Source organism: Camellia sinensis, chromosome 12 (genome assembly GCF_055761805.1).
Source record: "Camellia sinensis isolate YWXY chromosome 12, ASM5576180v1, whole genome shotgun sequence".
NCBI lineage: Eukaryota > Viridiplantae > Streptophyta > Magnoliopsida > Ericales > Theaceae > Camellia > Camellia sinensis.
In genome coordinates, this window is record NC_138972.1 from 65,664,552 (window position 1) to 65,688,869 (window position 24,318).

The 24,318-nt window shown below is 45.1% G+C and overlaps 1 protein-coding gene across 1 annotated transcript; it reads left to right on the forward strand.

The window, feature by feature from the left end:
• Positions 1 to 385: 385 nt before the first annotated feature.
• LOC114307663 (uncharacterized) lies at positions 386 to 1,439 on the forward strand (the record flags this gene model as incomplete). Its single annotated transcript, XM_082896951.1, has 1 exon — positions 386 to 1,439. A coding segment is annotated over one exon (528 nt), but the record flags the coding sequence as incomplete, so codon positions are not given.
• Between the last annotated feature and the right edge of the window lie 22,879 nt (positions 1,440 to 24,318).

Genomic DNA, 24,318 nt, shown 5'->3' on the forward strand with positions numbered 1-24,318 from the left:
TACAGAGAATGAATTACAATGATGTATTTATAATCTTATAAGTAAGCACTAGTTTGTTACAACTACAATGGAGTGATAGTTACAACTGTAACTTCAAGAACCTTCTTTCCACAGCTGGAATAACAGAATTAGTTAGAGCAGTTGTTTCTATTGAAGATACTACTTCAACAGATTCTTCAACAGATTCTGGTACAACTACTGCTGCAAGAAACAACTGCTCTAACTAATTCTGTTATTCCAGCTGTGGAAAGAAGGTTCTTGTAGTTACAGTCAAGAACCTTCTTTCCACAGCTGGAATAACAGAATTAGTTAGAGCAGTTGTTTCTTGCAGCAGTAGTTGTACCAGAATCTGTTGAAGAATCTGTTGAAGTAGTATCTTCAATAAAAATCAGCTGGATTCATCTCTAATTTACCCATGTTCTCTCCAGAGAAACGGATGAAGTTAGACAAACCAATGTCTTCTGCAGATGCTAATAATTCTGAAATTGGTAATACGAGCTATTTTACTTCTCTTCAACAGCAACCGATGGGTACTATGCCGCTTGTCCCACCCACAAGTATCCAACCCATGAACCCGATGCAATCTCCATTTCCACCCCCACCTCCTCCTCCGGTACCTCCTGCAAATTCACCGGCAAATCAATTTGTTCAATCTGCCGGTATGATGATGGGTATTATGCCTTACGGATATGGAGGTAATAGCTTGCCACCTCCACCACCACTGCCTTCGCATATTGCAATGGGATTAGCAAGACCGGCCCCACAGCCACAGCAACCGCAACAGATGCAGTCCCAGCAGCAGCAGCAGCAGTCTCCGCAGCCACCGACTAATGGAGGGTATTACAGGCCTCCGGGTATTGGATTTTATGGGCAAAGTCATCAGCCAACAACACAGCCAGTTCCTTGGCAGTGACTTTTCTGAATGGTTGAGGATAGAGAGGGTTTTTTCTCAGTAAGCCATATCATTCTGTACATTAGTAGATGTCTGTAATACGTAAACTAAGTCCTTATCGTTTCCTAAGATGTGTGTACTTTTTTCCGTAAGTTTCTCCTCCGTTCAAACACTTCTCTCCCCAATACCCGCTTCTTGAAATTGTCTTTGTAGCTAAATTGTAAACTGTATGTGAAAGTATGATTTTAGAGATGCTTATAGTGTACCAATGCGTACTATAAGCAAGAACTCCAGAGGGAGTTTTTTTAATTTGTTTTTAAGTTTACAGACTAGCCAGAGACTGCTTTCTGGGAAATATTCTCAATTGCTTCTATAAACCTTAGAACCCTAGTCCAGTTAGTTTTTACCTTAGTACTCTTGGCTGTTAGTTTTAATCTACCATCTTATGCAGACATGAGGCTTTGCTTATACTTTTAGCCAAAGTAAAATAGGGGTAAAATGCTTTATTGATCAGATTTTCTGTATAAGATAGTTGTGATTGTGTTGAGGGTATTTATTTATTTATTGCTTTGTTTGTTTGTTTGTTTGTTTGTTTGTTTATAATCAAATGGTGATGGGCTACACAATGGTGGGTGGCCTTCTTGTGTAGCATTTCTAGTGATGGTGTCCTAAAGCACTTGTTAAAAGTCAATTTGGCAAAAAACTTTGATAACTTTCAAAAACTATTTTTAATGGTTCAACATTACTTTCTCTAAATTATAACATTGTCAAAACAAAGCGGTCTTAACGTCTTCAGTGATGAGATTCACAGATAATATTTCTTTTTATGAAGAAAATAGATGAAATGACGTTTGTATCATTATAACAAAATTGTTAAATGATAGCATTTTAACCTGTAAGATGTCAAATATTGGCCCTCTTTTTTCTTTTCTTTTTTTTTATTTATTTATTTAAGGAATGATAAACTGCATTAAAAAGGCACCATGAAACAAAGTTTTCAACATACAAACAGTTAGCAGACTCTGAAAAGAAAAAGAGGGGTAAGACAACCGAACATAGAAGACAAGAAGGAGCCAAACCTAAGCCATTGCCCAAACCAAAATGAAGGACCTCCAGAATTGCCACTTGAAAATATCGAACTCCAGCATAGAAATCCAAAATTTATAAAAGCAACAGCCCAAACAATTAATAATTGGAGTAGAATAGCCCGTCGTTGGGGAGTTCAATAAAGGTTGGAATCGCTGAAGGTGTCTTCGATACATGGTTTCCTCTTTTGCTTTTCATGGTCGTGGACATGGGCATGGATGGATTCAACGCCAATCTTACCTCGAGGACCTTTAGGATAGTGTTTGGGTGCTAGGATGCTTTTAGAGCCTTCCCTATGAATTATGACCGTTCTCTTAGAATCCAACATGTAACAACCCTCACTTTGTCTCAGTCATGCTCATGTGCATTTGCATGATCCTTGTTCTGATTAAACTTGTATTTTTGCAAACCTTGATTTGTTTTATCTAAGTGTTGCTTGCATGCTTTGTCCATTGCTTAGTGTGTGTTAAGCCGAGGTCATTTTAAGCCTAGGTTACACCTTTGAACCTCTTACACCTAGGACCATCTTGGAATCACTTTGGTTGACCTCCACCATCACCCTAGCGTCTTGGCCGAGATGTCATCATCTAACCCGAGATGTTACCATCTAGACATCCTAGATCTTTGACCCTTGCACCTAGTGATCTTGTTCTAAGACTGGTATGACCTAGACCGAGGTGTGGCACATCTAGGTCGAGGTGTGTCACAGCTGCTGGGTCAAGTGTTATCCTTCCTAGCCGAGATCATTGAGACCTTACTTGCCGAAGCCTATGTCTTGACCCGAGGTCCTTACCTTGTTAGAGTGCCCTTGGCATTTTGCTTGCTGTATACACTTTGTCATGCACTTGTCTTGTCAGTCAGCCACCCTTTTTGAGGAAAACCAACCAATCGTTGCCACATGTCCTAGTAGAGGGTTAAGTCAGCCAGTAGAGTGAGAAAACATATCATTTGTCATATCTTTGTCCTAGGAAGAGAAGAAGAAAAGTTCTTAGAGTGAGAATAGATTTCCAAGCTTGATCTTCACACCTTGAACCGTTAGATCCGTGTTTTGAGGTTAGAATCTTGATATGCTCTTCTTGTTCTTCATGTTCATCTAATCACATTGCATGATCTAGCATTATTTATGAGTCATGCATTGATTTAAAACTTGTTTTAGAAAGAGAAAATAATGTTCTTGTGTTCTTGAAATAAAACCATGTTTTGATCTGAAAGTTTGTATCAAGATCCATGTTTTTGTGTTTGTTTTCATAAGATCTTCAAGTATGGGTACTCAGGTCCACGTTTTCAAACTCATCTCATGAAATCTCGGATTTTGATTAAAGAAGTTATGGTTTTAGCATTCACGTTCTTCATGTTATTCACATTCATGTTCTTCATACCCTTCAAGGGAGAAAACCCAGATTTCCAGACTCCATTTCCCTGAATGTAGTCATCGGGACCATACCTCGGCCAAGAGGTGTGGGACCTCGGCCAAGACCTAGTTGGTACCCAGCATGTTTTCCCGAGATGAGAAATAGTGTTTTAACTTCTAGCACATGTTTTGCTTTGTCTTAACTTAGTTTTGAAATAAATGTCGAGATCATTTATACTCATGCAAAGCTTGTTTTAGGAATGCATTTCATATCCATCCTTTAACATTTCTTCTTGTCTTCCTGAAATGCATTCAATGGGATTTATTATGTACTTGTAGGCCTTGGATCCTTATTTGTAATCCCTACACCCGAAGAGCTATGCGAGTAGTATTTTTAATAAAGCTATGTTATAAAGTTTTGATAAAGCTTTGCTTTGTTTTGTTTTGGAAAAGTGTTTGTTCAAGTATAAATGATTATCCCTAATTTTGTATCAAGCATTATCTTGTTTTGATGACATTCTTAGAAAGTCTTTAGTGCTAGGGGACTATAATGCAACTAGTACCCTTGTTTGAGATATGTCCCTTGCCACCGACGGCCTTGTGCGAGTGGGTTTGTCTAATCGATTCCGGGTCGATTATTCCCTTGTTTTGTCAGGAATGTTATCCCTTGTATTATATTGATGCTAGTGAGCATCCCTTGAAGCTTTTAAAGACTTGATAGATGAACTTGATTCATCCCTTGATTTTGTACAAGCTATGATATGTATTGTTTTGATAAAGATCTCGGATATCATTCATTTAAACTTTTATTTCTAATATCATTCATTAAGTATCCAAGCTCACCCTCTCCTTATATATATGTAGGTGACGAGCAAGAAGAAGGCGGTGACGCCTAGATGTGTTTTGCAAGATGTTTTGGATTCATGTTTTTGCTAGCATCTTAAAGCTTATGCTTCTTGGCTTTGTATTGCATGTCTTTTGTATATGTCGGCTTGAGAAGCCTTTTGGTCAAGATGTAATATTTAGTTTTAATTCATTTGTATTCAAGTTGTAAAACCACGTTAAGATATATGTCATTTCATTTGATCTATACACAGCTCTTATGGACTACTTAGATTTAAATTTATTGCTTCTGCACATGTAAGCCCCATATGTATACTCTGATTGTGTGTGAATCTTTGTAAGTTGACCTTTGGTAATCTCGGATTACTGGCCATCACGGTACCATTCTACTAGGGGCGGAATGGGGTCGTGATACAACATCTGTGTGTGCTCCTCACAATCACTCAAAACTAGGGGACAAAGTTGTGATAATGAACCACCCTCCAAGTTTTGTGGTGTTAGGTCAACCTCAATTGCCGGTTTGTAGCAATCACTCAAAACTCGGGAATGCTGTGATAATGAACTACCCTCTAAGTGCTGTGGTGTTGGGTCAATCAAGGTAGATTGGGTGACCGAATCCTCAACTTCTAGTTTGTAGCCATTCGACTGATCAGCTTGGACATTTGGATGATCTACTTGCATGTCAGATTGTGATGACTTTTTTTTTTTACCTCGACAACCGACAAGCTAGAACTATGTAGGAATCTAAACTTACCTTCAGTTTGTAGAGATTGGCCTAAGTTGCGGTCAATGAGAAGGAAGTTTTTGCGCATAATAACCTTTTTCTTTCTTGGTTCATTGAAAGTAGCACCCCTTTTTGGACCCCTTTCAATCCTACCCTTGCAATTCTGAGATGGACATTTTCCTTGTTTAGAACCACCCATTCCAAAAAAAATGCCTAAACTATATTTCTCGGACAAAAATGTTAGAAATGCAGAGACACCATATTTATCAATTGCAGGAAGACCCTTATTGTGTAACGAACCAACTTTTTCGGAATCATCAAAATCAACCGTATCATTCATACCATGAGCTACATTGCAAGGCCTTCTTGTTTAGCATTTCTAGTGATGGGCTACACAATATTTATCATTGTTAGTGTGACATGAGGCACTATCTATCATGGTCCCATGTTGTCACTAATGTGTTGGGTGCAAGTACTACTTTTTTTTTAACTGAGTTGCAAGCACTTGTGATCAGTGCAAGCGCAACTTGCGCAAAATGCAATTAATAATTGTGAAAACCCACAGAGTTTGCACTTATACCAGACACATATTGCACTTGTACTCGTGAATATTGTAGACACCCCATTTTTGACCGACCTTAAGACTCAGACGTCACCGATTGAGCGCTTGGTGATGTTGCATATCGTGCTCGTTCAGAAGTTTCAGAGTCCTGGCTATGAACCTTGCCTCCGGGCTTCCGGACTCTTTTGTGCTTTGCCTCGGTTTGCGAACCAGGCTCGGTTTTCTCTATTTTCTCTTCACGAAGGGAGGGAGAGGTCTCGTAGATCATCTCTCAGTGGCCGTAAGCTACGTTTTGTGGTCGTAGGCCATTTTGCCCATTTGGAGTCCGGTTTCCGGTTTTTCGGAGCCGTTGGCCGTGTGTCGAGGTTCGGGACCGCTTAACCACCTCCATTTGCTTCGGTTTTTGGCATACTTCTTATTTGCTCCCTTTTGAGGGACACTGTGGCCCGGGAAACTGACTTCGTGGTCGAACATCACTCCCGGTGCCTAACAGCCAGTTTTCAGGGCCCCGAACTGCGCGTTTCGGCCCCCGAACCCTCGTTTTGCATTAGTTTTGGTTCATTTTTGGCAGGGACCTCTATTTCATTGGTAGGAAGGTCGTAGAAGGGTGGGAGGCCAGTAATTGTTCTGTCAGCCAACTTTATCCCTTCATCGCCCTCCGTCGCCCGATTTTCCTCACTTCAAAGCCAATGTTGAACACCCTTGGGCCTTTTTCTTGAACCCTAAACCCCATATTTGTGATGTACACATCTGGGAGGCCACCAATATGTGGTGGCCGGCCATTAATCCTTTCTGACCCTTTTGAACCCCTCCTAAAAGTGGGTTGTTCTCTCTCTTGGTTCACTTTTTCCAGTGTTTAACCACAGGGTTGTGTTGTGCACACATCAGAGGATCTCTTCCTGTGGTGGCCGGCCACTAATTATACTTGAACCTTTTGACCCTTGGCCGGCCGGCCATGGGAAGTAGCCGGCCGGCCACCTACAACTGAGATAACTGGCTGGCCATGCTCCTGGTACCCTGTTCCTTACAGCTGTGTATCTGTTTTCCCCCCAGATTGTGTATCTGGGGGGGGTGCATTTTGGGGGGAAACTTGATTGTTTTCCCTCCATTTTCTTCCTCCATTCTCCCCCTCTTTTTGCCTATATAACCAGCCTCTAGCTCTGGTTTTAGGGGTTGGAGAATTGACCTAAGAGCTTTGCATACATACACCTTCCCCTCCTTCCCTTCCAAGCTCAAAACCCTCAAGCCTTACACCATTTTCTTCATCACCTCATAGCACCACATCCCCATCTTCCATTCCAGTAGCTAGAAGCTGATTTCCAGAGCTAAGGAACCACAAAACTCAAGCCAAGAGTTGTCAAAGAATTGGTCTACAAGGGTAAGCTCCATTCCCCTCTCTTTTGTCCGTATTTTGCATCCTATCTAAGCCATTCTTTCTTGCTGTTTTGGGCTCCGACCCTAACTTAAGTTAAGCTTATTTTGAGCTATTTTTCATGTTTCATTAAGGGCCTCTCACTGTTTGAGGCCTCCTTGGTGTACTTACTTCATTATCCCTCTTGTATGCCATTTTCTTGTGTAATATTTTTGGCCTATGTATAAACTGTTTTGAGCTCTATCATGAACTGAAAAGTTGCTTATTTTGAGACCTTATTCAATATTGTTGAAGGGCTCATTGCTGTTTGAGGCTTCTATCTTCCACTTGCCTTTATATATCTCTATTTTGGCTCCATTTTTGCATGATTTGTTAGCCTATTTTTCTTCTGTTTTGGGGCTGTGGTCCAAACTACAAATGGCCTTATTTTGACCCCATATTCATGTTTTATTAAGGGTATTTCATGGTTTGAGGCATCCTTTATACACTTTGTGTTATATCTCTCTTTTTGGCCTTGTTTTGCATAGCATTTTGAGCATGTTTGCATATTGTTTTGGGTCCGACCATCAACTGTAAAGTGCATCATTTTTGGCCTCTCTTCAACATTGTTGAAGGGCCCCTTCGTGTTTGAGGCCAGCAACCACCACTTGCTTCTTTGTCCCTCTTTTGGTCCATTTCTTGCATGAGGGTTTAGCCATACCTGTGTTGGTTTTTGTGGTTTGTTGTGTACTGTAAAATATCATATTTTTGGCCCCTCTTCAACATTGTTAAAGGGCCCTAATCTGTTTGGGGTCAGAAGCTGTGAGTTGCTTCTTTATCTCACATTTAGGGCCATTTTTGCATGCTAGTTTTGCCCTATTTGTGTTTGCTGTTTAGCCTTGCTTAGAACTGAAAACATGCTTGTTTTGGGGTTTCCTTGAATCTGTCTTTACATGTCATGATCAAATAATGCATGCTTAATGTAGCTACAAGTCATTTCATGTGCTTAATCTTGCATTTCGGGACCATTTTCATGCATCGGGTGTCATATTCCTATGATTCGGGGTTGTTTTGGGTCATGTTTTGCTACTGAAATTTGCATGTTTGCATATCACATTTCATGCCTTGCCAGGCCTCGTTAGAGTGGCATTTGGTGCCTTAGGATCGGTCCTCGGTTTGCGTGCATGCGTACACGCATCTCGAGTGTCTCATTTTCATCTGATGGCCTCCTATGTGAGTGTGGCTGAGGTCCACTCATGTTGGTGTAAGCCCATATTGCATTGTGTATGCCATTTCATTTCATAGCATTGTGTATGCTAGGTTGTATGTTAGAGCATTGTGCATGCCATGTTACCTCGTGCATTGTGTATGCCATTTCATAGCATTGTGTATGCTAGATTGTATCTTAGTCGCATTTCATGCATATCATGCATATTGCATTGTGCTTGGGATAGGAGTTAGCCCGAGCACGGGAAACGAGGTACGTTTCGTACTCCGAGTGACGGAACGTGTCTCAATTCCCCAGTCACCGACACTCCGGATTATCCATGATGGAGTTAGGTTTTTGTTTTGTTTACATGTGCATTCATTCTATATTAAGTTGCACATTTCGACTCCTTGGCCATCATGCATCGAGATGCGTGATTGGTGGCACGAGGATTGAGGCATGCATACATTTGTGAAAATACATTGTTATGCCCATTTCCTGCTCTCTGTTGCAGCAAATCAAGAATCAGCAAACTTCCGGAGCTTGGCGCGCTTTCCAATAATAAAGGCAAAACAGAGGCTAATCGGGGCATCCTAGTAGATTTTCACGCAAGGCAGCCCAGACATACACCATTCATCAGAGTCAAGGCAGTCCTTGGCTTGCATGCCAGTTTACAGCTTTTTCTTAGTTAATTTGTAAATTAATTAGGAATCTGTATATATTTGGACTGTATAATTTGGACTGTAATATTTGGACTGTACTATTTATTCGGACCCTCTGTGCGAGGGCATAATTGTAATAAGTGTGGGTAAGTGTGATCTACGTCTTCCAACCCCACGTCTTTCTTCCCTTTTATTTACCTGCTTATGATGGTTAGATTAGGGCACGTTTCAATTAGCATACAGTATGATAGCATGTTTGCATTCATTCATCTGTCTTGCATGCACTGGGCTTGGCGCATCATACTAACTGCATTGTATTTTCAATTCCAAATTGAATACATGTTAGCTGTAGCATTTCATATGCCATGTTTAGAATAGCCGAGCCTGCTATAGTTGCATTTTTGCATGTGTTGCATTAGGCACTTCTGTATAATTAGGATCATGCATGGATTTCTAATTAGCTTCTTTTTTGGCTTGGAGTACTCGGTGAGTTTTATGCTTTAGCATCCTTGCATGCGTGTGAGTGACTGCCATGAAAAGCATGCTTACCATGAGGCTAATTGCTTATGTGATATATCTGCCTGAATGCCTGTGGGTGAAGGTTGGGTTACTTAGATTGGAACAAATCATTGACTGTGAGTTTTAAGCCCACTAGATAGTGGCAAAACCATCTTTTCTTAAGCCCACCCGAGGGTGGCAAAATCTGCATTTCAAGCCTACTTGCGAGTAGCAAACCATCTTTCAAAAATAAACATGAAATGTTTTGTTCCAATTCGGGCGATCCAGTCTATACTTGTATGCTGTGCGCATCACGTGGTAAATCTAGGCTAATAACCGGAATAAGAACACACAATGTTTTCAAAACTAGATATCATGGTTAGTAGAGGCCGATCTTTGATCGGGCGAGCGGGGGTGCTCACGAAGTGACCTTCCCCAATCGTACCCAAGTTCCCGAGCCGAGGCAACTTTGGTGATGACGGACACGTGGCCTTAGGCAAACGAGTCAGGGTTTCCTAAATTTCCCCAAAATAAAACATTTAGGTGGCGACTCTGTATCTGGCAAAGCAGTCCATGTTTGGCACTTCTTTCAAAAAATCTGTTTTCTCAAAACGATTTGCCGGATTTGGACTCTTTGGTTCAGACTTAGAACCGTGACAATTTGAGAGTCCTGAGCTGTAGTGACCTCAAATGAACAGAACGGGAGCTCACCCTCCCGGGGCGTTCGGGGACGTCTACAATTTCTGGCGACTCTACTGGGGATTTAGAGAACTTGACTCGAACTCATGATATCTGTTTTTTACTACACTTGTGTGTTTCTTTGCATTGCATTTGCATTGGTGCGCCTAGGACACCGTGTTTGCCATCTGCTATTCCTGAACGGTTTGCCGGAGGCTTGTCTTGTCAAGGCATGACCATAAGGCTGACCGGTTGTGGGCTCTGCCAGTATGGGAACACAAACCCCGGTTTTACCGGGGCACCCTTTTGACCATTCGACCTAGTGCATATTCGGAATCCATAGTGACCATTCCAAGCTAGGACAGGTTGCTTACCCGATCATAAGTTGTTTGAAACCGCTGCGTGCGTAGTGAAACCCTAGCTCCTGACAAAATAGGACAGGGAAACCCTACCCCAACATAGGGGTGTTTTGGCTCTCACTTATCTGTTATGTGCTTTTAGAGTGCGTCTCTACAGGAATGCATGTATCAGTTTGCAAGTTTGGGCATCAGGCCTGCGGGCACCAGTTCAGTATTTTGGGATTCAGTTTACCTGAGGGTATCAGTTTACAGGCAGAATTCTGTAGAGGCACAATCATTCAGCTCTGCTCATATGGGTTATCGTGAAAACAGGCTGTGATGCTCTCTGTTTTCCCTTTTGCTAGGTAGTCCTGGAACCATAGCTTCAGAAGACTCCGATATCCCCCGGTTACAGTGGGCTAGTGCTGATAGACTTTGTTAGGTCAGAAGTTCGATTCAAGGGAAACCGGTGTTCTTTCGCTGAGGCAAGGTAAAGAAAAGCCGGTCAGGGCTCATCGTTTCATCTAATCCGTCAGTCGCCAGTCACATCACCTTTGTTCAGACTCAGCAGACCGTGATGGCACAAGGTTCGGAAGAATTTGTGGCCGTGATAGCAGCGCTAAATCAGGGAACTGCCAAGCAGGCTGAGACCAGTATTGAAACACAGCGCCCATCTGGGGCATCTGCCTCACATCCAGCTTTGGGACCCCAGCCGAACTTTGACCCAATTCTGCCAGTTGAAGATTTGCAGTATCCGAATCCTCGAGAAAGGTTGACTCAAGCTCAGGTGCTCAGACCCCTGGTGCAGCCTAATGAGAGAACTCAACCCTTTCATGTTGATGAGTTCAATCTGACCGCAGTGAAAATTGCGAACCTTGAGAAGCAGTTCAAAAAGGCACAAGGCCTTAACTCTATTCCAGACATTGAGGATGGGTACACCGAGTCTGCCGTACGGCTCCCGGACAGATTCAAAATGCCATATATTGACCGCTTCGACGGGTCTGGGGATCCAATGGTACATATCCGAATTTTCTTGGATGTCCTAAAGGCGATGGGTCTGACTAAGCCACAGAAACTCTCTCTGTATGGGAGAACCCTGTCGGGTGTAGCAGCCACTTGGTACGCTAAGTTGGAGAATGCAGTGAAGCAAAACTGGGAAGAATTGGCTGAGGCCTTTGTTGATCAGTATTCTTACAATACCCAGGTTGAAATGACCGTGCAAGAGCTTGAAACAACCCGCCAGAACCCAACAGAGCCTTTTGTGGAATTTGTTGCAAGGTGGAGGGCAAAGGCAGCACAGATGACAAATCGCCCTTCTGACAGAGATCAAGTGCAGATGATGGTGCGAAACCTCGAGCATGATATGTTGCAAAAGTTGATGATGGCTCCGCTATTCACTTTCAAAAGTTTGCATGAACTGGGGGTTCAGGTCGAGAATGCGTTCAACAGCGGGATCATTCCCAGAACAAGTGAACCGACAAGGAGGGCGATTGCAGGGAGTACCAATGCCATAAGTAGCACTATTCCCGAACCCACTGAAATCAATACAGTCGTCATAACCAACCCTTTTGCCAAACCAAGCCTACGACCAGCCAGCCCAGCCCAAGCTTAGGGCAGAACTTTCACTCCCCTCTATATGAGCCTGACTAGCGCACTAAAACTCCTGATGGAAAAAGGGCATCTCAAACCCCTCGATCCTCAACCTCTTCCCGACCCACTCCCAGCTAGACATAACCCCGCCAAGTACTGTATGTACCATCAGCAGTGCGGTCATGGCACTGACCGTTGCTACCGCCTTCGTCATGAGGTCCAAAATCTCATCGACAACCGGACGATAGCTCCACCTTCAGACCCCAATGACCAAACATCTCCTGCCTACCTCAATCTCATCCATATACTGCCATCCACCTATGACCCCAGCATATACATCACCCCAGCCCATCTACCCAAACCTGAGGTGTTTATCCCAGAAAGTATGGACTTATGCATGATGGGTGCACCTAAACCTCAATCATCTTAAGCCCGTGAGCCCACTACTTCTGAGCTGAAGAGAATGATCGAAGATCTTCAAAGGACTGTGACAGATTTGACCTCCGGGGCATTGGCTCCATCATCGACCACACCACATACCGGGAACTTCATGTCAAAAGGCTCCCCGATGTTGGGACGGGCTGCATTTGAGGAAGGCCAATCCCTTGGCAAAGTGGAGGCGAGTGGAAGGAACAAGATAGGGGCGGACATGGATCCCAATGAACATCTTCTGTTAGCTGTTGAGGCTTTGAAAGTCGAGGGACTGAACAAAGAGCAAGTCCTCGCAGTTGTTGCAAAAGCTGTAGATGACACTTTCGCTACTCAGGTTGGGGGCAGTCCGAATCAAAGGGAACATCGGGAGAAGGGCTGTCATACCAGAGACGATCCTGTTATCTCTAATCCTCCACTCGGAAGAGATCGGCAAACCAGGCCAGCACCTGCCAATCCCTTTGCTGGTGCACCCAGTAAAAATCCACAAGCCTTGAAGTACCAACCCCGAGATCGGAGGGTCTTCCATGCCCTCTATATGCCTTTGTCCAAAGCTCTCCAAATCCTTGTTGGACAAGGCCATCTCAAACCCCTTGAGCCTCGGCCTCTCCCGAACCCTCTTCCGGCTACACATGATACTACCCAGTACTGCGCGTACCATCAACAAACTGGCCATACTACCGACGACTGCTTTCGTCTTCGCCATGAAGTACGGGATCTATTTGACAATGGGGTCATCCTCCCGCCGAGCTTAGCAAAGTCTATCGGCACTAGATTGGTGAATTTGGGGGATAATGTTATGTGATCGGGAGATGAACCACCTGCGGGCGGCGCTCGATTAATTCCAGACGTGGGAATGGCACGCACTGTTCTGAGCAATGTGCAAATACCAGTTTTTGTGCTTTCTGACTTGGGTATCGGGTCAGTTTTGTTGTTTTGTTTTGAGTCTGTCTTTTTGTTTTGAGTCAGTCTCTTTTGTTTTGGGTCTTGTAGACACCCCATTTTTGACCGACCTTAAGACTCAGACATCACCGATTGAGCGCTCGGTGACGTTGCATATCGTGCTCGTTCAGAAGTCTCAGAGTCGCGGCCGTGAGCCCTGCCTCCAGACTTCCGAACCCTCTTCTGTGCCTTGTCTCGGTTTGCGAACCAGACTCGATTTTCTCTGTTTCTTTTCCTGAGGGGAAGGAGAGGTCCTGTAGACCATCTCTCAGTGGCCGTAGGCTACATTTTGTGGACATAGGCCATTTTGCCCATTTCGGAGTCCAGTTCCCGGTTTTCGGGACCGTAGGCCGTGTGCCTCGGTTCGGGACCGCTTAATCATCTCCTATTGCTCTGATTTTCGGCATACATCCTATTTAATCCCTTTTGAGGGACACTGGGGTCTGAGAAACCCACTTCGTGGCCGAACGCCACTTTCGGTGCTTAACAGCCCATTTTCGGGACCTCGAACTGCGCGTTTTGGTCCCCGAGCGTTCGTTTTGCAACGGTTTTCGTTCATTTTTGGCAGGTACCTCTGTTTTATCACCGGGGAGGTCATTGAAGGGTGGGAGGCCAGCAATTGTTGCAGCAACCAGTTATCTCTCCTCCGGAGCCTCCCGGCGCCCGTTTTTCCAACTTCCGGGCTAATGTTGAACACCCTAGGGTTAGTGTTGCCAACTTTCAACCACATATTTGTGATGTACACACATGAGAGGACCCTAAAAGTTCATGGCCGGCCATTAATTCAACTTGACCCTTTTGACCCCCTCCTTCCGGGCTAATGTTGAACCCCTTGGACCTTTTTTCTTGAACTTTGAACCACATATCTGTGATGTACACACATGAGAGGACCCTAAAAGTTCATGGCCGGCCAGTAATTCAAATTGACCCTTTTGAACCCCTCTTTTCGAGCTAGTGTTGAACCCCTTGGACCCACTTTCTTGGACTTTTAACCACATGGTTGTGTTGTACACACATAGGAGTACCTCACCAGTTGGTGGCCGGCCAGAAAATCTCATTGAACCTTTTGACCCCTAGCCGGCCGGCTAAGGGGTGTGGCCGGCCGGCCACCTGCAACAAAAGTACCAGGCCGGCCTGCTTCCTTGCACTGTACACTTTACAGCTGTGGAGTTGTTTCCCCCAGACAAGATCTTTATCTGGGGGATATTTCGTGGGGGAATGTTACTCTCCTTTTCCCCCACCTTTACACCCCTTCTTTGGCCTATATAGCAAGCAAGCCTTGTAGTATTTTGGGGTTAGAAAAACTCTCCTTCAAGCATCCATACTCAACTCCATCTTCATCCTTCTCAATTCTTTGAAAAACCCTAAATCCCTAACCATCATTCCTTCTACACCACCAAGCTCTACCACCACCACCTCATTTCCAGCAACAAGGAAGGTTTCTCAAAGGCCAAAGAAGCTGCAAATTCATCCAAGAAGCAACAAAAGTTTGAGTCTTCAAGGGTAAGTAATACTTTTACCCTTTTGACCCTTTTTCTTGATTTATTTGTAAGCCCCACTTGCTTTTTGTTTCAAGCTCCGGCCCTAACTGAAAAGGGCCCTCTTTTGAGCTCATCTTCACTTTTCATTAAGGGCTCAACCCTGTTTGAGCCCTCCATAATACACTTGCTTCATTGATCCTCTTATATGTCATGATTCTGCATGCTATTTTTGGCCCATGAGAAATCTGTTTTTGAGCATGTTGTAAACTGATATTAGGCTTATTTTGAGCCCCTCTTCAACATTTGAGAAGGGCTTAACATTGTTTGGTGCCTCCATGTGTCACTTGTAGTTATATCCCTTATTTGGCCCCATTTTTGCATAAATTGGTAGCCCCCTTTGCTTCTGTTTTTGGACCTTGGTCCGAACTGAAAGTGGCCTTATTTTGGCCTATAATTCATGTTTCATTAACATTTTTTTTCTGTTTGATGATTATTTTGTATACTTCATGTTATAGCCATTTTTGAGCCTTATTTTGCATCGCATTTGTATCATTTTTGTATACTGATTTGAGGTCTGCCATATACTGTAAATATTCATATTTTTGGTTCCTCTTCAATGTTGTAGAAGGAAATTTTTCAGTTTGGGTTTTGCTTATATCACTTGCTTCATTACCCCTCTTTTGGCCCCTATTCTTGCATGCCATTTTTGCCATACATATGCTTGCTGTTTGGCCATGTTTATAACTGTGAAAGTGCATCTTTTGGGACTGTCTAGCTTCTGTCTTTGCATTGCATGTCCATATTGTGCATGTTTAGCATAGCTATAGGCCATTTCGGGTGCCTAAATTCGCATTTCGGGACATTTCCTTGCATTTCATGTCATTTCGCTTCATTTCGGGACTGTTTTCCCCCATATTTTGTTGCTGAAATTCTGTTAGAATGATTGCCATCCATTCCATGTCATTTCATTGCATTCTGCCATTGGCTCGGTTTGCGTGCCCGTGTGCACGCATTTCGAGGCACTTCATTTTTATCCGCCGGCATCCTATGTGAGTGTGGCTGAGGCTCACTCATGTTGGTATAAGCCCATTTGTCATTTCCATGTCATTTCATTGCATTCCGCCATCGCCTCGGTTTGCGTGCCCGTGTGCACGCATTTCGAGGCACTTCATTTTTATCCGCCGGCATCCTATGTGAGTGTGGCTGAGGCTCACTCATGTTGGTATAAGCCCATTTGTCATTTCCATGTCATTTCATTGCATTCTGCCATCGCCTCGGTTTGCGTGCCCGTGTGCACGCATTTCGAGGCACTTCATTTTTATCCGCCGGCATCCTATGTGAGTGTGGCTGAGGCTCACTCATGTTGGTATAAGCCCATTTGTCATTTCCATGTCATTTCATTGCATTCCGCCATCGCCTCGGTTTGCGTGCCCGTATGCACGCATTTCGAGGCACTTCATTTTTATCCGCCGGCATCCTATGTGAGTGTGGCTGAGGCTCACTCATGTTGGTATAAGTCCATATCATGTTTCCATGTCATTTCATTGCATTCCGCCATCGCCTCGGTTTGCGTGCCCGTGTGCACGCATTTCGAGACACTTCATTTTTATCCGCCGGCATCCTATGTGAGTGTGGCTGAGGCTCACTCATGTTGGTACAAGCCTATATCACATTTTCATGTCATTCGCATTGTTTATGTCATCGCCTCGGTTTGCGTGCCCGTGTGCACGCACTTCGAAGCATCTCATTTTCATTGCATTCTGTCATCGCCTCGGTTTGCGTGCCGGTGTGCACGCACTTCGAGGCATCTCATTTTCATTGCATTTTTCTATCGCCTCGGTTTGCGTGCCCGTGTGCACGCATTTCGAGGCACCTCACTTTCATAGTATTCTGTCATTTTCTCGGTTTGCGTGCCCGTGTGCATGCATTTCGAGGCATCTTACTTTCATTACATAACATTTTACCATTGCCTCGGTTTGCGTGCCCGTGTGCACACATTTCAAGGCACCTCATTTTCATAACATTCTATCATTTTCTCGGTTTGCGTGCCCGTGTGCACGCGTTTCGAGACACCTCATTTTCTATAGCATCGTGTATGTTAGGATTGTATCTTAGTCGCATTTCATCCATATCATGCATATTGCATCGTGTCCGGAATAGGAGTTAGCCCGGGCACGGGAAACGAGGTACATTTCGTACTCCGAGTGACGGAATGTGTCTCAATTCCCCAGTCACCGACACTCCGGATTATCCATGATGGAGTTAGGTTTTAGCTGTAGTTTCATGTGCATTCATCCTATATTGAGTTGTGCATTTCGACTCCTCGGCCATCATGCCTCGGTATGCGTGATTGGTGGCACGAGGATCGAGACATGCATATATCTGTGCAAATACATTGCTATGCCCCTTTCCTGCTCTCTGTTGCAGCAAAACGAAGAATCAGCAACCTTTCGGGGCCTGGCACGCATTTCAAGAATAGGTGTAAACAGAGGCTAATTGGGGCATTCCGGTAGATTTCCGCGCAAGACAATCCGGACATGCATCATCCACCAGAAGCAAGGCAGTCCCTGGCTTGCATGCCAGTTTTATTTGCTTTCTTAGTTTATTCATTAATTAATTAGGATTTTGTAATATTTCGGACTGTAATATTCTTTTATTCGGGACTGTAATATTGGGACTGTATATTTATTCGGACCCTCTGAGCGAGGGCATAACTGTAATAAGTGTGCGTGAGTGTGATGTATGTCTTCCAACCCCACGTCTTTCTCCCTTTTATTTATCCGCTTATGATGGTTAGATTAGGGCATATTTAAATTAGCATACAGTATGATAGCATGTTTGCATTCATTCATCTGTTTTGCATGCACCGGGCTCGGCGCATCATACTAACTGCATTGTACTTTCAATTCCAAGTTGAATACATGGTAGTTGTAGCATTTCATATACCATCTTAGAATAGCCGAGCCTGTTATAGTTGCATTTTGCATGTGTTGCATTAGGCATTTCTGTATACTTAGGATCATACATGATTTCTAATGTAGTTTCTATTTTGGCTTGGAGTACTCGGTGAGCTTTATGCTTTAACATCCTTGCATGAGTGTGAGTGTTGCCATGAATAGCATGCTTACCATGAGGCTATGTGCTTATATGATATAACTGCCTGAATGCCTGTGGGTGAAGGTTGGGTTATCTGAATTGGAGTAAATCATCAAATGTTTTAAAGCCTACCTGCGGGTAGCAAACCATTTTCAAAAAAAAACAAACATGAAATGTTTCGTTCCAATTTAGGCGACCCGGTCTATATTTGTATGTTGTGTGCATCACATAGTAACCTAGGCTAATAACCGGAATAAGAACTCACAATGTTTTCAAAAATTGATATCATGATTAGTAGAGGCCGGTCTATGACCGGGCGAGCGGGGGTGCTCACGAAGTGACCTTCCCCAATCATACCCAAGTTCCCGAGCCGAGGCAACTTTGGTGATGACGGACACGTGGCCTTTTGGCACCGAGTCAGGGTTTCCTAAATTTCCCAAAATAAAACATTTAGGTGGCGACTCTGTATCTGGCAAAACAGTCCATGTTTGGCACTACTTTTTCAAAAATCTGTTTCTCAAAACGATTTGCCGGATTTGGACTCTTTGGTTCAGATTAAGAACCGTGACATTTAAGAGTCCGAGCTGTAGTGACCCCAAATGAACAGAACGGGAGCTAACCCTCCCGGGGCGTTCGGGGGACGTCTACAGTTTCTGGCGACTCTGCTGGGGATTTAGAGAACTTGACTCGAACTCATGATATCTGTTTTTTACTACACTTGTGTGATTCTTTGCATTGCATTTGCATTGGTGCGCCTAGGACACCGAACGGTTTGCCGGAGGCTTGTCTTGTCAAGGCATGACCATAAGGCTGACCGGTTGTGGGCTCTGCCAGTATGGGAACACAAACCCCGGTTTTACCGGGGCGCCCTCTTTGACCATTCGACCTAGTGCATATTCGGATCCATAGTGACCATTCCAAATTAGGACAGGTTGCTTACCCGTTTATAGGTTGTTTGAAATCGCTGCGTGCGTAGTGAAACCCTAGCTCCTGACACAATAGGACAGGGAAACCCTACCCCAATATAGGGGTGTTTTGGCTCTCACTTATCTGTTATATGCTTTAGAGTGCGTCTCTACAGGAATGCATGTATCAGTATATGAGTTTGGGCATCAAGCCTGCGGGCTTCAGTTCAGTATTATCAGTATCAAGCCTGCGGGCATCAGTTCAGTATTGACAGTATCAAGCCTGCGGGCATCAGATCAGTATATGAGTTCAAGTATCAGGCCTGCGGGCATCAGTTTAATACATGAGTTTCAGCATCAGGCCTGCGGGCATCAATTCAGTATTATGGGTATCAGGCCTGCGGGCATCAACCAGTAGTTGAGAACGAGTTATCTGCGGATATCAGATTCTGTTTTAGGGAACAGTGATACAGGGATAATAATCAGTGTTTGAGGACAGTGTGTTATTCAGCTTATTGACTGTGTGTTGATTATGCCCGACTGTGTGTCTTGCATTTTATTTTAAGCTGTTATGCTGCCCGTTTATCTGTTTATTTATTTCCTTTTCGCTTTATTTATCTTTTGCTAGGCCAGTTTTAGCACGATTGCTTCCAACCCGACAAGCATTCCCCAAGCACCTTGGACACGAGGTCGTCGACTCCATCGATCTGAGGATCTAATCGACGGACAGCCAGTGTTCCATTCTTTACCCCCTGTTACCAGAAGGAAGCCGAAAAGGCGCAGTGTGTCAGAACAGAGGTTGTCAGAGCAGTGGGTTACTTCATCTGAGGACCACAGGACTGAGGTCTCAATTACTGCTGTAGAAATAGACATACCAGTTAGACAGATGGATCAACAGAATACATCAGGGATGAAGGCTCTAATGCGCCAGATGCAGGAAAGCATGAGACAGATGCATGATGATGCCACCCGTCAAACGGAGTTTTCCAAACAGCAGGCCGCGATCATGGCCCAACAGGCCGAACTAATCGCCAGGCTGCAACAGCAGAATACAGCATCTGCTTCACAACAAATTCCTCCTCCGGCAGGGGCTCCGTTACCTGAGCAGGCACCTACTGTTCAGAACGCCCCACCAAATGCCCAGAATACCCTACCAAATGTCCAAAACTTACAAGAGGACACGAGTCTTCCAACGGGGCCAGCTCCGCCCCCGCTTCCCCCACAACTGTCCAAGGTCCATACATCTAATCACCCGGACTCTCCATTCGAGGTCGAGGTTGATCACACAGCTCTGAAGTTGAGCCAACTGGAGAAGCTCTTTAAGAAATCCCAAGGGGTCAAGGCTATGCCGGATATCGAAGATGGATATACCGAGGAGGCCGTAACACTCCCCGATAGGTTCAAAATGCCACAAATCGACCGTTTTGATGGGTCCGGCGACCCCATGGTCCATATTCGACTGTTCGCAGACGTCTTGCGGCCAATGGGCCTAACACGACCACAGAAGCTCTCATTATTCGGCCGAACCCTGTCGGGTGTGGCCTCTCATTGGTACACAAGATTACAAGATGAAGTGAAAAAGAATTGGGATGAAATGGCTGAGGCCTTTGTCGCGCAATATTCATACAACACTCAGATCGAGATCACAACTCGTGATCTCGAAACGACAAGGCAAGAACCCAAAGAATCTTTTTCGGACTTTGTGATCCGATGGAGGGCGAAGGCGTCAATGATGACTTTAAGGCCCACGGACAAAGATCAAATTCGGATGATTGTGCGCAATCTCCACCCAAAGCTAATGCAGAGGATGATTGTAGTCCCCTTCCCTACTTTCGCAGATTTACATGATATGGGGGTGCAAATCGAAGACGCAATGAAACAAGGTCTGTTTGACCATGACAGGGAACAACCGAGGAGGACGTTTAACCGTAACAACAATGCGGGCCCGAGTGGCGCTGCAAATACAAGAGCCTCGAAAGTTGGTATGGTCACCACCACTCCCCCTTCCCCTCCAAGGCCCATGACTGCCACACCCTTCTCCGGCGCGTCCGGAAGCAACACACAAGCCAACAGATTCCAACCGCGAGGCCAAAGAACCTTTACCCCACTATATATGCCTCTGACCAAAGTTCTGGGAATATTGATCAGAAAGAATCATTTAAAACCCCTAGAACCAAAGCCATTACCGAATCCACTCCCCCCCTCTTACGACCCGTCAAAATACTGTGCGTATCACCAACAACACGGTCATGACACCGACCGTTGTTACAGATTGCGTCATGAGATCCAAGATCTTATTGACAAACAAGTGATCGCACCTCCTGATAAACCCAATGTCACAACCAACCCTCTCCCACCACATAACCAAGCTCCTCCTCCCAAAAGAATTAACTTTATCCAGACTGGGGTCGCATCTTACGATCCTAGCATCTATATTACACCCACCCACCTACCCAAGCCGGAGGTGTTCCTCCCCGATTGCACTGATTTCTTGTGCATGGTGGACATCTCCAAAACCCAACCAGAACCGGTGGTGGTGACCGTCGAAGACGGAGCAGGGCAGATTTTGGGAGGAAATGAGATTGTTGAATCTGAAACTGGGCAGAATTTTGTCGGGGGAGCCTATGATCCAAGCAAGTACATCCTATCAATGAGCCGAATTGGGCTAAGTGTAGAATTGCCAAAGACAGGAGAACTATGCATGATCCGGGGGGATGGATCTGGGCTATGGGCAGATGAGCTGACAGCCGTAGAGGAGGACTTTGCTAACTTGCAATTTCTCGAGGACCAGGAACTGGGGGATGCGTCGATTAACTGGTATGATTATGAGGGATCAGAGGAGGCCACGGGATGGCTCGAAGATCAACCGGATGCAGTGGGGGAAACCCAACCAGAACAGAGCCCGGCAGGGGCAGAAATATCAGTTGTGGCCGGAACGGCCGAAAATCAAGTTGTACCGCCGGAGAGCGCCGGTGTAAAGAATTCCGCTCGGGACACGGGCATTATGGATATGGGAACTATTAAACAAACAGCTGTACTGACGTAGCTGGAACAAGGAAAGTTTGAAGAGGCTGAGAGAATTAGAAAAGCTAAAGGCCCTGAGGGGACCGAAAGTGCTGTGTGCACGAAGACAGACAATGCTGCGAGCATATGGACAGAGAGCACTGAGAGTGCGAGTGGACCGGAGCCAGACAGGTGTCTGTTGGCTGCCAGCGGAATGTGGTGGGAAGATGACGACTTGTGTCTTGCCCACACCGATGAAGACTGGGGAAGTGGCCAGCCGGATGATACTTGGTATCTTGATGAAGTGGACCATATGACAAGAAGTGGGCGGTACTTCAAACCCCCACACCTGGATCAACCCGAGGCATCCGGGAAAGATAGAGAAGCGGAGAGACAGAAGGAGAAGCAGATTGAAGAGGAAGCTGTGCTGAAACAATTAAAGAAAATACAAGCAGACATCTCCATCTGGGGACTGCTAATGGCATCACGAGTACACAGAGAAGCTGTCCTATCTGCTATGGACAAGTCCAAACTCTCCACAGACACCACGCCTGAACAGCTGGTTGGGCTGGTTTTTCCGGGAGGAGGTTCCCCGGCATTAACCTTTTCGGACAAGGAACTACCGCCTGAGGGCACAAGTCATAACAAACCTCTCTATATTTCTGTGGAATGTAGAGATAAGTGGATACCGGTGGTACTTGTTGATACCGGGTCTGCGATTAATGTCTGCCCGACCAGAACGGCATATGCAATCGGGTTGAAACTCGTGGACTTCGTCCCAACTACCCAAGTGATCAGAGCATACGATAATACCAGCAGAGAGGTGATGGGGACTGTTAAAATTCAAACCAAGGTTGGTCCAGGACAACACAGCATTGAATTTCATATCTTGGACGTTCCTGCAACCTTTAACCTACTTTTGGGGCGACCGTGGTTGCACCAGGTCAAAGCAGTCTCTTCCACTCTACATCAGATGCTAAAGTACCCCCACGGGAAAGGGGTGGCGATCGTTTTTGGGAATTCATCAATCCATCCGCCGCCGGAAGTGTCTACACCTGTCTTGGAGATTGAGCACGGCACGGAGGATGTGTTTTTGTCGGGGTTCACTTTGGCCGAGGCTCAAGTGGTGCAGAATGTCATGGCTGTGAATGAGGGCATGTATGTTAGTGCTCAATCTATATACCTCATGAACAAGCTAAAACATACCCCCGGGATGGGATTAGGGAGAAGCGGCCGGAAGGGCGTCTCAGTTTTGGCCGAAGTGCCACACAACCCTTACGCCTTTGGACTGGGTTATCTGCCCACCAAAGAGGATTGGGTGAGGAAAGGAAAAGAAATGGCCGGAAGGGCCAGGGCAAAGAAGGCCGGGAAGCCATTTGATTTAATGCACAGGCCCATCTGGGGTACCCTAAACGGACGTTTCGTCCGGGAGGGGGAAGATTTTCCATTCTGCGGCTTCCCGGAGCCATGGCTAAACGCGGAGGGGACGCGCGTGCCTGGTTTTGAAATCTTCTTCGACATACAATTATCTAGGGATGACGTTGCCGAAGCGCAGACAGACCCACCAACTGAGGTTGAGCAATGTGAAGCAGTGGATCCTGAGAGCACAGAGCTTGAAATGGGGGTAGCACTGGCGAGTCTACTATCAGATCCTCCGATCAGCCAAGAGTGCTTGGGGGATAACTCTTCGGTTTCTGTGATTGGAGATGAAATAGCTACGGGCTTTCCAGCGCCGATCTTGGATGCATCTATCGCACCTTCTCTCATCTGGCAGTATGAAGAAGGCTTTTTATCTAGCAGTTCCGGGTCAGGTAGTGAGCCGGAATCTGATTCTACCGAATCTTGTGCATCGGAATCAGATTCCAGCTCGACTGAGTCTGAGTCCGGTATTCCTGGGGGTGATAACCCGGATACCACAGTCCTGTCTAGGTCGTCTTTTTCATTTTCTTTTGAGTCTGTTGTAACAGAGGAATCTGACGGCTTGGAAATATTTAATGAGAATGATGTGGATGTGGTTTCCGAGTATTTTTCTGTGCCTTTGATTTATTGCTTAAATCAGGATTTTCAAAATTTTGATGAAAACAGCGACGAAGAAATTCCCCCAGTTTTGCAACGATTAATTGATCAGGAGCAGGAAAGATTTGTTAAACCTTTAATGGATGAAATCACTACTGTGAATGTTGGTACTGAGAAGGACCCGCGGCTAGTCCAGATCGGGTCCACGTTGTCTTCAGAGGAGCGCGAGCGCTTAGTCGCTTTATTAAAAGATTTCAAAGATGTTTTCGCGTGGTCCTACGAAGACATGCCTGGAATCGATCCTGAGATTGTACAGCACCGGATCCCTCTTGATCCCGAGGCCCGACCTGTCAAACAGAAACTCAGAAGGATTCGCCCGGACTGGGCTCTCAAAATTAAGGAAGAGGTCACCAAGCAAATTGACGCAGGGTTCCTGCTGGTATCTGAATATCTAACTTGGTTGGCCAATATAGTTCTGGTGCCAAAGAAGGACAGCAGAATTCGGGTCTGTGTAGACTTCAGAGATTTGAACAGGGCCAGTCCGAAGGACGACTTTCCCTTGCCACACATTGACGAATTGGTGGATTTCACGGCAGGACACGCCTTGCTTTCGTTTATGGATGGTTTCTCAGGCTATAATCAGATAGTAATGGCACCCGAAGAC